This window comes from Neovison vison, chromosome 14, assembly GCF_020171115.1.
Source record: "Neovison vison isolate M4711 chromosome 14, ASM_NN_V1, whole genome shotgun sequence".
NCBI lineage: Eukaryota > Metazoa > Chordata > Mammalia > Carnivora > Mustelidae > Neogale > Neogale vison.
This window is the reverse complement of record NC_058104.1, coordinates 8,703,664-8,719,515: the sequence shown is the minus strand read 5'-3', so window position 1 is coordinate 8,719,515 and position 15,852 is coordinate 8,703,664. Positions and strand designations below refer to the sequence as shown.

Genomic DNA, 15,852 nt, shown 5'->3' with positions numbered 1-15,852 from the left:
CTTTATGAAGCTGGGAAAGAGATACCTGGCTCCATCTCAAGTGAAATTCTCCTATTAGTATTTGCCTTAGCTTTGATAAGATGTTGAATAAACATGATGTGGTAATAATTTGGAAGCAGATGCCCGACAGCGTAGGATGACTGCATTTATTACAGCAGTGCCAGCAGATCTTATATTTTTTTCAATTTTTAAAAAGATTTTATTTATTTGAAAGAGAGAGCACGCACAAGGTGGGGAGGAGCAGAGGGAGAGAGAGAACAGACTCCCCTGACGAGCAGGCAGCCTGACGGGGGCCTCGATGCCAGACCACGGGATCATGACCTGAGCCAAAGGCAGACACCTGACCGACTGAGCCACCCAGGCGCCCAGTTCTTGGATTTTGAAGGAAGTCTGTCCGGTGTTATGGGTGCAGGAAAGCAGGGCTGGAGTTTCTAGGTGCTTGATGGAGGTGAGTAGGTGAGTAAAACTTGGGGCTAAGTCCTCGCATTTCAAAGGGGAATCCAGAGGGAGAGGGAGAGAGAGAGAATCCCAAGCTCAGCACAGAGCCTGAGGTGGGGCTCTATCTCACGACCCTGAGATCATGACCTGGGCCAAAATCAAGAGTGGGGTGCTCAACTGACCGAGCTAGTCAGGCACTTCTGGGACCTCGTAATTTTTTTTAAAGATTTTATTTATTTACTTATTTATTTGACAGAGAGAGAGATCACAAGTAGGCAGAGAGGTAGGCAGAGAGAGAGGGGAAAGCAGTCTCCCCGCTGAGCAGAGGAGCCCGATGCGGGGCTTGATCCCAGGACCCTGAGATCATGACCCGAGCTAAAGGCAGAGGCCCAACCCACTGAGCCACCCAGGCACCCCGGGACCTCATGATTTTAATTGCATTTGCATGTTGTATATTTACTTGGTCTCCACATAGGCTCTGTTGGAGACCATAATATAGAAAATTATAATGGTATTGGTAACACCACTTACTGGCTTTATTGCTTTGGCCCAGGCCTTTTTGCTCTTCTGGATTAGAGAACAGACAGAAATTAATGCAGATGGTTGGGGTGCCTGAGTGGGTCAGTCAGTTAAGCATGTACCTCTTGATTTCAGCTCAGGTCTTGATCTCAGGGTGGTGTGTTAAAGCCCTGTGTATGTATCTATGTATTATGAATGAATGAATGAATGAATGAATGAATGAATAAGAAATGAATGCAGAAGGCCAAGAGGAGTCTCGGTTTATCCTCAGCTTTATGGTCCCCCATCCTACCCAACAGCCAGGTGGCCACTGCGTCTGGCAGAATGAACTCTTTGCCATTCCCAGGATTCATGCTGGACAGTGGAAGGCCTAGTTCTCAAGCTCCAGGCCAGGTTTCTAGTGGAGGTAACTCCCTCCGGCTGTAGACCGCCTATGTGCCCTATAGAAGTAGTCTTCTGAGCCCTCCCTTGGCTTTGCTCCTGGGCCACTAGGTCCTTCTTTAGCTCCTGACTCAAGTCCTTGGTCTTCTACGTTAACATGTAACCGAGGCAGTACTTAGGGCTATGCCTGTCTTTGCCCTCACTTAATCCTGTCTTTTCTTGGGATTTAGCAGAGGAGGAAGAGAATTCCTCCCCAAAAGTACGCTTTTTATTTCCACAATTAAACAGTGATCGTAGAGGAGCACCTGGGTAGCTCAGTCCGTTGAACATCCAACACTGGACGTCAGCTCAGGTCATGATTTCAGAGTCCTGAGATTGAGCCCTGCCCCGGGCTGGGCGAGCCTGCTTGAGATTCTGTTTTTCCCCTCTCCTTCTGTCCCTCCCCCAGTGCTTTCTCTTGGAAAAAAAAAAAAAGTGATCATATAAATAACACATGCTTTTTACTTGAATTTGAACAACACATGGAAATATAAAGGAGAAAATAAAAGACACCTGAAATCTCATTACCTTGGCATAACTAATTATTTGGTAACCATCCTTTCAAGAACTTCTTTATGCATTCAGGCATACGTGTGTATAGTTTTACATGAATGGGATCATATTACACATCCTTTGTGTGTGTGCGTGTGTGTGTGCGTGCGCACATTTTAAGTCATAGATTCTTTTCTCTCTCCCTATCTCTTCTTCCTAAATGAACACCCTGTCTCCCTGTTTCTGTCCTACATATGATCAATATTATTATCTACTGTGTGCCCTTCTATATTCTTCATATCCTATTACTATCATACAGATATATATGTATGTTTACATATCTATGCTTATATAATATGTATATATTTTATAAATAATTAGATAGGTTTTTTCCCCTTGCTTTTGAAATGTGATATCCTTTAATCCATATTTTCTTTCATCATGTTTTCTTTTTCTTGCTAGTTATTATTCAGTTGTAGGAACATATCAAAAGGTGCTTATCTAATCTTCCACTGGTGGATATTTCTGTATTCTTTTTCAATTTGGGACTATGATGAATAAGGCTGCTATGAACATTCCGATGTGGTTTTTTTGTGGACATAAATAGAATTGCTGGATCATAGTTGGTCCAAGGGACTTGTTGGAACTTCTCCATTGGACACCTGAACGTGGGCAGAAGCCTTCTCATCCACAGTCATTGTCATTATTGGTCTTCTTTGTAGGAGAGATCGTAGGAAACTCTTACTTCGCCATGACCATAATGACACTCCTTCTGATTTTCCACTCTTATCTACCTAGGCTCTTGATCACGTACCAGATGACTAGTAAACCATTCCAGGTTCCCACAGACCTGTTCATCAGACAGTTCAAGTGGCACATGACCATGATTGTGGGATCAGTTGTTGCAATTTGTGTAAGTATATTTCCTTCCATTTGTCTCTGTCCCTAAAGCTTGAACCGTTGCTTTCCATCTAGGAGAAGGAGGCTGAGGGAAGCTTTCCATTTTTTCGTTCCTTTTTTCCTCTTTCTAATCCAGAAACAGAAGTGGCAAAGAGGGACAAGCTCTTAGAAAAACAATGAGCAGGGCGCCTGGGTGGCTCAGTGGGTTAAGCCTCTGCCTTCGGCTCGGGTCATGATCTCGGGGTCCTGGGATCAAGCCCCACATCGGGCTCTTTGCTCAGCGGGGAGCCTGCTTCCCGCTTTCTCTCTGCCTGCTTCTCTGCCTACTTGCGATCTTTCTCTCTGTCAAGTAAATAAATAAAATCTAATATATGTGTGTGTGTGTGTGTGTGTGTATTTTTTTTAAAAGAAAAGAAAAACAATGAGCATATTATATCAGGGAAGGGTAGCTGTAATGGAGTCCAAAACATTAGCCCAAAAAGCAGTTTGTCTGAGGGGAGGGTGGAAACTTGAGCTCTCCGTGCTTTCTCCTTTCTCAAGGTGCTGTATTTCTGCTCCAGCCCACCTGACTCCTTTCTAGTTCTTCAAACTGAGATAGGCTCCATACCTTGTCTCTGAGGATACCTTGCTCTCCCTCTCTACCTCTGTGCATATGTAGAAGTTTTCTTTTCCTCTTGGTTCTGCTGAAAAATAGTTGAATTCTTCAAAAAGAAGCTTTATTGGGAATAAATAGAAGAAAAAGTAAAAGAAACCTTAAAGATAGACATCTATGTATTTACAAAGAACAAATTGTTTATCTGTGTATTTATTTGTTTATTTATTTAAAGATTTTTATTTCTTTATTTGACACAGAGAGCACAAGTAGACAGGGCGGCAGGCGGAGGGAGAGGGAGAAGCAGGCTCCCCGCTGAGCAGGGAACCCGATGCAGGGCTTGATCCCAGAACCCTGGGTTCATGCCCTGAGGTGAAGGCAGGTGCTTAACCGACTGAGCCACCCAGGGGACCCACAAATCATTTATGTTATGCTAGATAACAGTTGTCTTCAAACTGAGTTGCTTCCACAGCTCCTTTTTCTGGGCATTGGTTCAAAGTCTTTGTCATTTAACCTGGGATGAGTTTATGTTGTTGGTATGACTAGTTCTGGTGAAACTGAGAATCTCTTCTTTTTTTTTTTTTTTTGAAGATTTTTATTATTTATTCAACAGAGAGATAAAGAGCACAAGTAGGCAGAGTGGTAGGCAGAAGGAGAGGGAGAAGCAGGCTCCCCGCTGAGCATATTGCAAGATGGCCAACACACCTCCAGAGACTGAATCCCCATCACAGGTGGAAATAAAATAGGGGTGACCTCAGCTTTGTTGTTGCGTGACAGCTGTCTCAGATACTTCTCCTCAGACCTCTGCTTGTATCTTATTAGCCAGAACTGAGAAACTCTCAAGAACACTGGAGAAGTGTAGGGGTGCCCGGATGGCTCAGACACTTAAGCATCTGCCTTCGGCTTGGGTCATGATCCCAGGAGTCTGGGGGTCAAGCCCCACATTGGGTTCCTTTCTCAATGGGGAGCCTGCTTCTCTCCACTCCTGTTCTCTCTAACTCTCTCTCTCAAATAAAATCTTAAAAAAAAAAAAAAGCTTGCATTGCATTTTAAAAAGAAGGGGAAGTGTGGAATGTGACTGTTGGGACCAGCTCAAGCCAGTAATAATACCCCACATGATAATAACATAGCTCATTTGGCTGTATTATGTCCCAAACAAAAATGGGGTATTGGATAGGCAACCAACAGTGTCTGTCACAAACACCCTCCCTGAGTCTAGACCTGTCTCACAGACACATGCCTTGAGAGTTTAGAATGAAGGAATACAGAGAACAAGGAAGAAGGGCCTTCAGGGCCAACGGGACTCCCAAACTATCACTGCGCCAGACCCGCAACCACCAAAGTTAGAAAATGATAGCAAAATCCCATCCCTCTGAGCTGTGAGCCCAAGAAACAATATTCCCAGAGCCTAATACAATTCAATCTCTGGTTTTGGCAAAGAACAAAGCTGGGTTTCAGAGGTAGCTGAAGGCAAGTCAGTAGGCAGAGAAGACAAAAGCTTCTTGGTTTCGGCCTCACCAGAGGCTGGTCTGCACTGGTTGTCTGAAGTCCACAACCTATGAACTTGAATTCTGCTGGGACATTCCCCGCACTGAGGGTGACTGTCCTGTGCATATTCTAGCAGGGGGGAAAAAACCACGTCTGCCTGTTTCTTCCTCTTCCAGACAGTAGGGTGTGGGACATTCCCTTCCTTCTGAAAAATGTGGAAATGCATAATAGCAAAACCGTCATTGTCAGATCTTACTGGAAGGGTCCATCTTCCCCAGATCATGTATGTTTGAAACATCTCAATTTCCTGTTCTCCTTTAAGTTCCACGGTCCTGATATCCAACTGCTGTGTAAGGTGTGGGTTCTGTAAATGACCAACCTTGAGAAATATGGCAAAACCCACAGACATATGGTTTTAAACATGAGTTAGCATCTGCATACGTGTTTGGTGGTGACTGAGACACCAGCTTTGGTTCAGAAGGAACATGAGGTAGGGCAGGTGGGAGCACTAGGTCTGGTGGGCTGACCATGCCTTCCCAGAAGAAAGGTGAAGAGACATGAACGACTGACAGGTTCTTCTTTCTCTACCCACAGATCTTGTACATCAGAGTTTCCTGGCGTGACGGCACCGTTCCTCTGCCCCCACAGCCCCACCCAGCCTGCAAGTCTTCTGGCTCTTTCCTCCAGGAGCTCTTGGACCTGACCCATCTTCTGCACTGGCCTCCTACCCCAGGAGATGGAGGGAACCTTTTGTCCTCTACCAGTCCCCAGACCTCCACTTACCACCTGAGGGGACCTTCCCAGGCCAGCTACACCCTGGGCGGCTACCTGGAGGCCGTTCTTGTCGCCAGAGACCACCAGGGCAGGCCCAAGACCCATGGTGGGGATCTGTTTCGGGCACAGCTCCTGAGTCCCTACCTGAAGGCAGGAGTCCCTGGGGATATCCGGGATCTGGAGAACGGCACCTACCTGTTGACCTTCCCCCTACTCTGGGCTGGACAGGTCCAGGTGCAAGTGCGGCTGATCCACTCCAGTGAGGCTGTTGGGGTCCTGCGGGGAATCTGGAGAGACCAGTGGGCCACGGTTGATTTCACGGGCTATTTTCGAGGACCCACAGGACATGAAGAAATTGTGACTTGCAATGTGAATCCCCTACTAACTGGGGAAGAAGAATCCACCTGTCACTACAGGGATGAAGACACTGGTGAGCTCTGGTTCTGTGCTCGGCCTCCCACCCTGCCCTGCGACTCGCTGGTGGGCCATTCAAGTGGACATTATTGGAATGTGACCACACCACACGAGGAGGCCCTGCTGGCATGGTAAGAAACCCAGCATCGTCTGGGATATCGGCCTCGCACCCCCCAAACCCTGGTCCCTGTGATTTTTCTGCCCCAGCTGCCTTTATTCATAAAGCTACCTTTATTCATCTGTTCCCTTCTATCAAACATGTTTCCTGCTGTGGGCCAGGTCTCCTAGTAACTTCTGGCTACTTTCATGCAATGGTTGGCATCCCTGCCCTCTCCAAATTTTCAGTGAAGAGACTCATGGCTTTTGAAAACCCACAGTGTGATGAGTACTTAAGTGTAGTATTCACAGCGTGGGGTGAGGGCACAAACAAGGGGCACCCCACCTGGTAGGTCAGGCAGGTGGCAACTTAGCTAAGCTTCAAGGAGAACCAGGGACCTCTGGCAAAAGAAAAGCATTCCAGGACTCGCTGCTCTCCTGAGGGCTCTTGGGAGGAGAGAAGTGGTGCTGAAATCACCAGCATATGTGGTCAGGGAGTATGGAGGGTAGATGTGACCTCCCTGAGTCAGAGGGGAGCAGAGCCTGCAGCCTGGAAGCTGGGAAGGGCTGAGAACTGTCCTCAGTCTTGGGGGAGCAAGGCTCCCTGGGGGGACAGAGAATGGGAGAGAGGGAAGACGTGGCTCACTGTGAGCCTTACTGTCCCTGAGATCTAAGGCGTGGTGGGTGGGGACAGAGAGATCCCAAGGAGGAGAGGGGTATTTTGAGAGACCCCAAGAAAGAGGGAGGCATTTTTTTTTTTAAGGCAGGAGACATGGGCATCTGGTCTCCAGCAGGGAGAATAGGAAATGGAGGCAAAAACAGGGTCCCAGAAGAAGGCAGGGGTGCAGGGACACCCTCACTGAGTGCGGGGAGAGAAGAGCCAGAGGTGTTTGCGGCGAGGGCTGGCAGCTGGGATGCGTGCTGTTCCGTGGTCCCAAGGAACATGGAAGTTCTCACGGGCTGCCATGAGGATGGGAGGAGGTGAGCCAAGCTGGAGATGCCCGAGCTGCCAGGGTGCCTGCTGGCCCCACAAGACGCTTGTCTCTGAGAGGCGCTCAGGAGCTCAGACTGGGGAATTCCCATTAACACTGACTTTCTGGCATGAGAATTTAGTGCCAAGAAACCTTGGTCTTTCCAGACCAATTCTTATGCTCCCTTTGGTCAGAAAAGGAGAACCACACACCCTTTCTGCATTGGTCGATTAAAAGTAATTCTAAGATGAAATTACAGGAACCATCGCGGGATGGCGCTCGGGGTACAGCCCAGGAGTCTCTGGAGGGAGAGTGTGTGGGTTCTGATCCCGGCTCCACCTGCTCCGACTTGACAGCTTCCATCTGTGTGATCTCTGGGAAGTCACTTTACCTCTCTGTTCTCTCATCCATAGAGGGGAATAATAATAGAACTTCCCTCAGAGGCTTGTGGTAAAGAACAAATAAAGGAATGTGTGTAAAGTGCTTAGAACAGGGACAGCATATAGCGGCTCTGATGGCTCTTACAATCATGTCCCAAGTATTTTGCTGCTGTCGAGTGGCCCCTGCTCTGTCGGACATTGTCCAAAGGCCTGGAGGTCCTGGGGATGGGAGAGCAGGGCAGAAGTGGCCCCGTCCCGCGGGAGCCACAGTGTGCTGATAGAAGACGGGCGTTAAAGAGATAACCACACATGTACACATGTGGCAAATGTGTAGTTGCCATGCATTTGCAGCCCCAAGGTCAGGTGTTTTCTTTACATCAACTTTAATCCCATCTGAGGACCCCTGCAGCTGGGCTGGTGGCAAGAGCTCCCTCACCTAAGGTCCTGCAAAGAAACTGACACCTTGGCCATCTGGGATCCTTCCTTGGCCCTCTGGTCACCCCAAGGTGCCCACTGTCCAGACTTGTGTAACCTTGGGGTCTGCTGGGAGGGCAGCCAACCTCACCTGGGTCCAGTTTGGGACCATCCTTCACCCGCTTCCGGAAGCTTTTGCCTCTAGAGGGCGCTAGAGCCCTGACATTCAAGGAAGGCCATCCACAGGCATTTTTCTAGATTGTAGGGATATTCTCATCCCTTTCTCCCCAGAAGCAAATTCCTCTCTCCTCCTCAGACACAGCCCTTCAGGCAGTCCGTTCCTTCATTCAGCAAATGCAAGCTGAGCATGTCTGCCTGCATGGGCCTGCTGGAGGCCCTGGGAAGGCAACCACATGTACCCTGCTCCCGTAAAGCTTCCTTACGACAGGAGGGAGGGCCAGAAACAGTGAACATGGCAAGACCTAAGTAGTGTATAGAATGTTAGAAGGAGATACGGGAGCACCTGGGTGGCTTAGCTGGTTAAGCAGCTGCCTTCAGCTCAGGTCATGATCCTGCAGTCCTGGAATCGAGTCCTGCATCGGGCTCCCAGCTCCATGGGAAGGCTGCTTCTCCTTCTGGCCTCCCCTCTCATGCTTTCTCTCTCAAATAAATAAATACAATCTTTTTTTTTTTTTTTAAAGAAGGAGATACAGGTTGGGGGAAATTAAAATACACAGGAGTTGAGGACTAGGAGTATGGTGGGTTGCATGGTTAGGAGTATGGTTGCAATGTTAAATAGGGGGTCAGGGTAGACTTCATTAAGAAGGTGACATCTGAGCCAAGACTTGAAGGGGATGAGAGAGTTGACCCAGGCTATACCCGAGAGAAGAGGTTCGAGGCAGAGGAAATGCTGTGGTGTGCCTGGTGTGTCTAAGGAACAGCAAGGAAGTCCAATAACTGAGAGGGGGCAGAGGACAGGGAGGTGGCAGGGGAAGACCAGTAGCATTAAGGGAAGGACATGGCATGACCAGGAAGGGCTCTGTAGGCAACGTAATTTGGGGTGTAAGTGAAAAGGGAGTCACTTGCAGGATTTTGAGCAGAAGACAGGCACCCCGATCACATTTTTAAAGGGTCTCTCAGACCGTTGTTTTGAGGATGGATTGCAGGTTAAGGGAGAAAGGTGGGAGACCTTTGCTTCAGGTGGCGGTAGTCAAGGTGTCTAAAGTGATTCATTTCTGGGTATACTCTGAAGGCAGTACCTATAGGATGTCCTGAGAGAACAAGGAATGTGCCAAAAAGTGAGAGATCACAGGTGAGTGTGGGGTCTGGGGCCTGCTCACGTGGAAGGACAGTTGCCATCAGCTGGAGTGAGAAAGTGGCAGGTGGGGTGTCGGGGGCTGGAGAGGGGGAGTTTGGTCATGTGTATTAGACACCAAGCGGGGATGTTGAACAAATGACTAGACTCACAAACCTGGAATTCGGCAGAGAAGACTGGGCTGGAGATCTTGGTTGAGTGAGACCACCAAGGGAGGGAGTGTGATCTCGAAAGAGGAGCCAAGGGCTCTGGCCGGAGCCTGGGAAGAAGGGGCTCCTGCAACAGGTCCCTGGAGGGGTCCAGGGACCAGGGAGCAACTGCTGGCTTGATGATGGTCAGGGAGACTCCAGCAGGAGGGGGCTCAGTGAGACCACAAGGAGAGTCAGCACTTCTTGCAAAAAACATTCCAAGCCTATGAATCATGGGGTTTTTGTTTGTTTGTTTGTTGTTGTCGTTCTTTGTTGTTGTTTTTAAGAGAGCTCCGTGCCTGGTGGAGGGGGAGCTGTAATCTTAAGCAGGCTCCACCACACTCAGCGCAGAGCCCGAATCGGGGCTTAGTCTCATGACCTTGAGATCATGCCCTGAGCTGATTGAAGAGTTGGATACTTAACGGATTGAGCCACCCAGGCACCCCGAATCATGCTTTTAATTTCCTGTACTTCTGTGATGCTTTGACACCTTGGGGACTTGTGGACCAAGGAGGGGTGGCCACTCCCCAGGTTAGCTAGCTCCTGGAGAGAGCAAACAACCTGCCTTCAGCACAATCACCCACTCCTAAGTGCACACCGCCCCCTGCCTCCTTTTCTCGGGCTCTTACAGTCCTAGCCAACACCCCTGGCCGGTACTGATGATTAGAATCTCCCTCTATAGCCCAGAGCCTGCTGACGTTCCTCAAAGGATCCAATCCTAACACCCCCCACCCCCGCTCCTTGCCCTTCCTTGCCTATTCCTTCCTATGAAAATCACAACAAAGGTTTTGCCCTCTGCCCTTGCTCCCTCTGCCCCCGACTGACCCTGGTGCTTCTCTGTGTGCCCCTGCCTCTCAGGAACTCTGGGTAATCCCTTATCTTTCTCATGGCATCATCTCCTGATCCGTTGGCCTCCGCAATACCTAAATAAAACCGAAATCCTGGATACATTGTAAAACAGCTCTGCTTTCGGCACTGACGGAATCCCCAAGGCAAAGAACCCGGGTCCCTGGATCCCTGAACTCCAGCAATCCTCTCCTGGCCCCAGACCCGCACTGTCTCCCAGAAGCCCTGACACTGGACAGTTGCCCTTGACATTGAGGACATCCTTTCGTCCAAGAAGCCCCATGTCACTTCAGCCCAGGATTCCTTCCCATCACACATTCCCATTAAGGGCTCCCCTCTCGCCAATTGGTTTCTCTTCAGGAATGTGACAGACAAGGACCTCCCTCAGGGTATTTCTCCAATCTGGGTGGCCAAGGAGAGCAACAAGAGTCTGGGTAAGTGACACCAGGGCTTGCAGAAAAGGCAGCACTTCTTCCATGCCCGTGGCTTTGGACTCTTCTGCACCCCCAGATTGCTTTGCTTACAAATAATTATTTACAGTTGTGTCTCCTCAACAACCATGCCGCCCTGGGATCCCGGGCCCGAGGCCCTCTGGCTTCTACCACCGAGCTGTGTGGCACTCCCTGTCCTGCTCTGGCCGCTCCTTCTCTACCGCTGCCAGCGTCCTGGGCTGCCTGGCTGGCCGCATCGTCCACATGATGGGGGACTCCACGCTCCGGCAGTGGTGGGAGTATCTGCGGGACACCGTGCCCTGTGAGTGGCTGTGAGGGAAGGGGGGGGCGCTCCTCGGAAGAGAGAAGAGCCAGGGCTTTGAGAAGGCACAGAAGATTTCAGGACAAGGACCTGAAGGATCCCTGGGGAAGGACCAGATGCCTGGGTTTGGGGCAGAAACAGGGATGGGGAACAGGATGCCCAGTTACACATAATCTCAACAATTGGGTTGATGATGGGAGGCTCTCACAGGAGGGGGAATGGGTTTGAAGAATGATGAGTACATAACCCCATAACCCTCGCCGGAAGTGAGGATTTGCTGGGGGGCGGGCAGTAGATACTAAAGGAATCGAGTTCCAATTTAAGAAAAATATTGGAGGGAAACCAGGGAGTTGTCTTGTGACATTGGGGAGACGCTGAATGTTTGCAGAGTTTTCAGTTTGCTGGATTGATTGGATTGAAAAAGGAAAGTCCAAAGACCAGTTCCTCGTTAGGGGAGGTCAGTATGCAGGCCGGGTCAGCAGTCCAGGAACCACCATCCTGAAGGAACCGACAGCTTGTTGACTGATTGATTCTAGAGAGGGGGGAGGTGCCCAGGTAACTAGGGGTAAACGGAAACGGACTCAGAATGGGAGATCCTGGCGGGCCTGACTAGATGTGGGAGCAAGAAGCAGCAGTGGGAGGCGATGGTGTATTTATTTTATATTCTTCACATTGGGTTGAACAGGTGAGGAGGGGTCTTCCGGGGAGGGTGTGCATGAAGCTTTTGAACACGGGATTGGAACTGAATGGAGATGTCTGAGCTTCAGAGAGAGTTTCATGTTTATTCCCTGGAGGAGAAAAGTTAAAAGAGGCGAGTGTTGTGCAAGCGGGGTCCCATCAGAGCCTCCACGTTGTGGGCACAGATCCTACCATGTAACGTGACATGGGTTATCGAGGATGCTTGACTGGGGAGTGGGGGCAACATGACAGCCGAGGAAAGAAGGAACGTCAGCACCAAACCTTACCTCCCCTCACTGTCCCGCCATCACTCCAGAGAAGCGTGCAGAGCCCACAGGGCACAAGAGGGATGTGAGCCGCCGTTTGCTTACAGAAGTCCTAAAAGTACCCACTGGTCCCACCTAGAGACCTTAAGGTCTGTGGGATGTCATCTACCCTCCTGCTGCAGGAATTGAAGGCCCTTGCCTCCCAGGCAGATTAGCCTGGGTGAAGCCCCTTCCTTTGGGGGAAAACAAGAGCTCCAGTTCCAACTAATCTGATGTGTAAGCAACGTCAAGTGACCCCTGCCCCCCGGGTCACTTTGGGACAATTCTGCACATGGCAGGTGGAGGAGGTGACTTTCTTAAGCAGGAGATGTCTCTAGAGATGAACAGAAGCTCGAGTCAGAAAGTGGGGAAAACCAGATCCTCTGCTAGCCGATGTGGCACCTTCCTGTGAGATAGAAAAAGGGGCCCCTGTGCCCACAGAGCCCTGAAGCACAAGGTGAGGCAAACAGGCAGGGACTGTGTGCAGAGAAAGGAGGGTGAATCTGAGTTGAAGTGCTGGGTCAGACAGGAGACCGCAGAGAGTGACCACACACTGCTAAGAAAGGCGGGGGCAGCCAAAGGAACATCGACGAGACAAAATGCTCCAGGGGGCCAGGGAGGCCCAGGACCCAGAAGAGATCTGGGGTCTTGGAAACTGGGAGGTCACTGGCAATCTTACAGATTAGGGAGAGCACAACCTGCTGATAAGGCCAGAAGCTACTTGAGTCCTAAGAGGAAAGTGATGCTAGACCTTTTGTGTTTTTAAATGAGGAAGTACAGGCCCAGATTAACCCCTAAGCCTCCTCTTGTCCTCCCCACAGCTCTGAAGCCTGTGGATCTACATGCCACGTATCACACGGGGCCCCTGATGGCAGTGGAGACCACTCGGGACATTGTGCTGCACTGGCGGGCCCACAGCTGGCCCCTGCGCTCCCTGCGCACACCGGTGGCCTCCCTGCACTCTGTGGCGCGGGAACTGGGGGGCCTGGCCGGGGGCCCCCACACCGTGGTGGTGCTGGGCCTGGGCGCCCACTTCACCACGTTTCCCCCGTCTGTCTTTGTGCAACGCCTCGCAGGGATCAGGGCGGCGGTGGCAGCGCTGCTGGCCCGGGAGCCCCACACTCTCGTGGTCATCAAGCTGGCCAACACCGGCTACAAGTCCGTGTATGGCAGTGACTGGTTCACCCTCCAGGTGAACCGGCTCCTCCGAGCTGCCTTTGCGGACCTCCGTGTGGCCTTTGTGGACGCCTGGGAGATGACCTCCAGTCTGGGCCTGCCCGACAGGATCCACCCAGGCCGGCTTATCGTCCGCAATGAAGTCAACGTCTTCCTGTCCTTCGTTTGCCCCACTTGAGCGCTGCTGCGGGTCCTGGGCTGGGTGGACAGAGAAGCTGATGGGATGATCAAGCCTGGACGTCCTTCCCTTCAGCCGTCCTCACCTCTTCGCTGACTTTTCTCATGCCCAGGCCATATATCAGCCAGCAAGAATTGCGAGGGAAGCCTGGCAATGGTCCAGCGACATCTGTCACATCCGTGCCTGTGAGGATTGTCATTTTATGTGCCGGAGTCTCCATTTAGAGTGTCAGCGAGCCTTCGAAGTCAAACTTCAGTCAAACAAGAGATTACAGATAGGACCTGGCAATTCCGCTTCTGGGTATTTATCTGAAGGAAAGGGAAACACTAACTCAGAAATGTATCTGTACCCCCACACCTTCACTGTCGGCAGCTTTATTTACAACAGCCAAGACACAGAAGGAACCTGAGTGTCCACCAGTGGTTAAATGGATAAAGGAAATGTGGCCTCGATGAGATGGAGAAGGACCCTGGGAACAAGGCCCTCCCTGTGGACTCTCACCCCTTTCCTGCAGTGCACGAACCAAGGAGCAAACTCAGACCACTTCAAAATGATGCCAGACACATGGTCGCCAAAATTGACTTTTCATGGACTGTCCTCCTCATTTTAATGCTAAAAACATGCCCAGAGGTGGAGACTCCACATGCAAATGAAAGCCCAGGGTACGAAGGAGCAGGTTGTGTCAGATGCAGATACCGCCCACTTTCCTGGGAGTCCCCGCTCCTGCCTGCCGGGCATCATTCCTTTTTCCCACCTCAGCCCCTTTAAAACTTGCCCTGGCTGTTATTGAGAGAGCCAATGTGACACCTTAGTCGTGACTGTGTCTCCCTTCAGCGGTAGCTGCTGCCCCAAGAAAGCCTTGCCTGTACCTTTAAATTTGGGGTCCAGCCTTGGTTTCTATTGTAGCTGGGTACAAGGACCCAAGTCTGTATATAAGAGTCTGGTAACATATATACACAATAAAATATTAATCAGCCATAAGAGAGAAAGAAATCGGGACGCCTGGGTGGCTCAGTCGTCAAGCATCTGCCTTTGGCTCAGACCCTGATCCCAGGGTGCTGGGATGGAGTCCCACATGGGGCTCCCAGCTTGGCAGGAGGCCTGCTTCTCCCTCTCCTACTCCCTCTGCTTGTGTTTCCTCTCTTCCTGTCAAATAAATAAAATCTTTTAAGGAAAGAAAGAAGGAAAAAAATCCTGCCATTTGGAACAATGTGGTTGGCTTTTGAGGGCCTTATGCTTACGGAATACAACAGAGAAAGACAAATGATCTTACTTACATGTGGAATCCGGGGGGGTGGGGAAATGAAGAAACTCATAGGGAGAACAAAGCAGTGGCTGCCAGAGGTGGGGAAGGGGCCACCATGGGTGGAGGAGGTCATGTTAGGGTCCGTGATCAAAGGATTGAGACTAATACAAATTGAAGATCAAGCAAAGCTTTATTTTGCGCCAAGCATGGAGAATCAAACCAACCGTCAGAGCTGCCTCTTAGAGAGAGGGCGACTCCTCCCAGCCTCACAGACTAACTTTTATAGAGCAAAGGCCCTGTGGTGGAGCCTGGCCACACACAGGTGGCCAGTGAGATTGCAACATAGAGAGAAAGTTGCATAGTCATACTAGGCCACACACCAATTGAATTACAATTCACCCCATAGTAGCTATTTGAACTAGACTTTCACCTTGGTCAGGATTGGCTCCCAAAAGGGGCCTGACAGGCAGGACCCACGCTCCTTGGTAGCTAGGGAGACAGTATGCGCGCCCCACTGACTGGATGTCTCCATCTGGCCCGACTCATCCCTGCATTCGGGCTGTGTTATCTCCACCTGACCTCACCCACCCTTGTATTTGGGCTTTTTTATCAGGGACTGGTCGACCACATTTTACTGGTTTCCCAGACTTGCTTCTAAGTAAGTTCCTCTGGTGGGGGGAAGGGCAGGATCAGTTTAAGTTTTACTGCATAAACAACAAAATCCCTGTTTAACGGAGATGAAATCACTCGGGCTAAATAGGCTCTTACTTTCCTCCCTTTTCTTTGCATATTAGTCAAATCCTTGACTTTTCAGCCAGTCTATGTCCTCTTTTAATGGCTGCCAGACTGTTTTTAATGCCTCCAGTGTGATTTACCCAGAAACAGCATTCCTCTCCTAGGGCTATGCAGAGCCCCCCTTTTTCTAGAAATAGTATTTCAAGCCCTCCTCTATTTTGCAATTGTCTATACATCCCACCTATATTTTAACAATAGGAGCAACAATGAACTCAATGAACTCATTGTTTTTTGAGTCTTAGCTTTGGTCCATGATCTGTGGGGTCCATTGGCAGTGGCATCCATCCTGGGGTGCATTCTCGTCCTCGGCTCATTTGACAAGACCCATGTGAATCCAGGCCCTGATGCCTTCTACTTTCTTGCTGTGGCCGTGGTCAGGATGACAGTAAATGGTCCCGTCCAGTGAAGCTCCAAGTTTCCCACTCAGTGGCAGCATATTCAAACCAAGTCTCCGGGTTGGTAAGGATGTGTTTC

The 15,852-nt window shown here is 50.1% G+C and overlaps 1 protein-coding gene across 1 annotated transcript; it reads left to right on the top strand.

Annotated features, from left to right (window-relative positions):
- The first annotated feature begins 222 nt into the window (after positions 1-222).
- On the top strand, positions 223-14,306 carry LOC122895373 (NXPE family member 3-like). The gene is made up of 6 exons (XM_044232739.1): positions 223-456; positions 2,668-2,782; positions 5,444-6,168; positions 10,608-10,681; positions 10,788-11,000; positions 12,805-14,306. The coding sequence occupies exons 1-6, from the start codon at positions 443-445 to the stop codon at positions 13,335-13,337; spliced, it is 1,674 nt and encodes a 557-aa protein (XP_044088674.1). The 5' UTR covers positions 223-442; the 3' UTR covers positions 13,338-14,306.
- Positions 14,307-15,852: the final 1,546 nt, after the last annotated feature.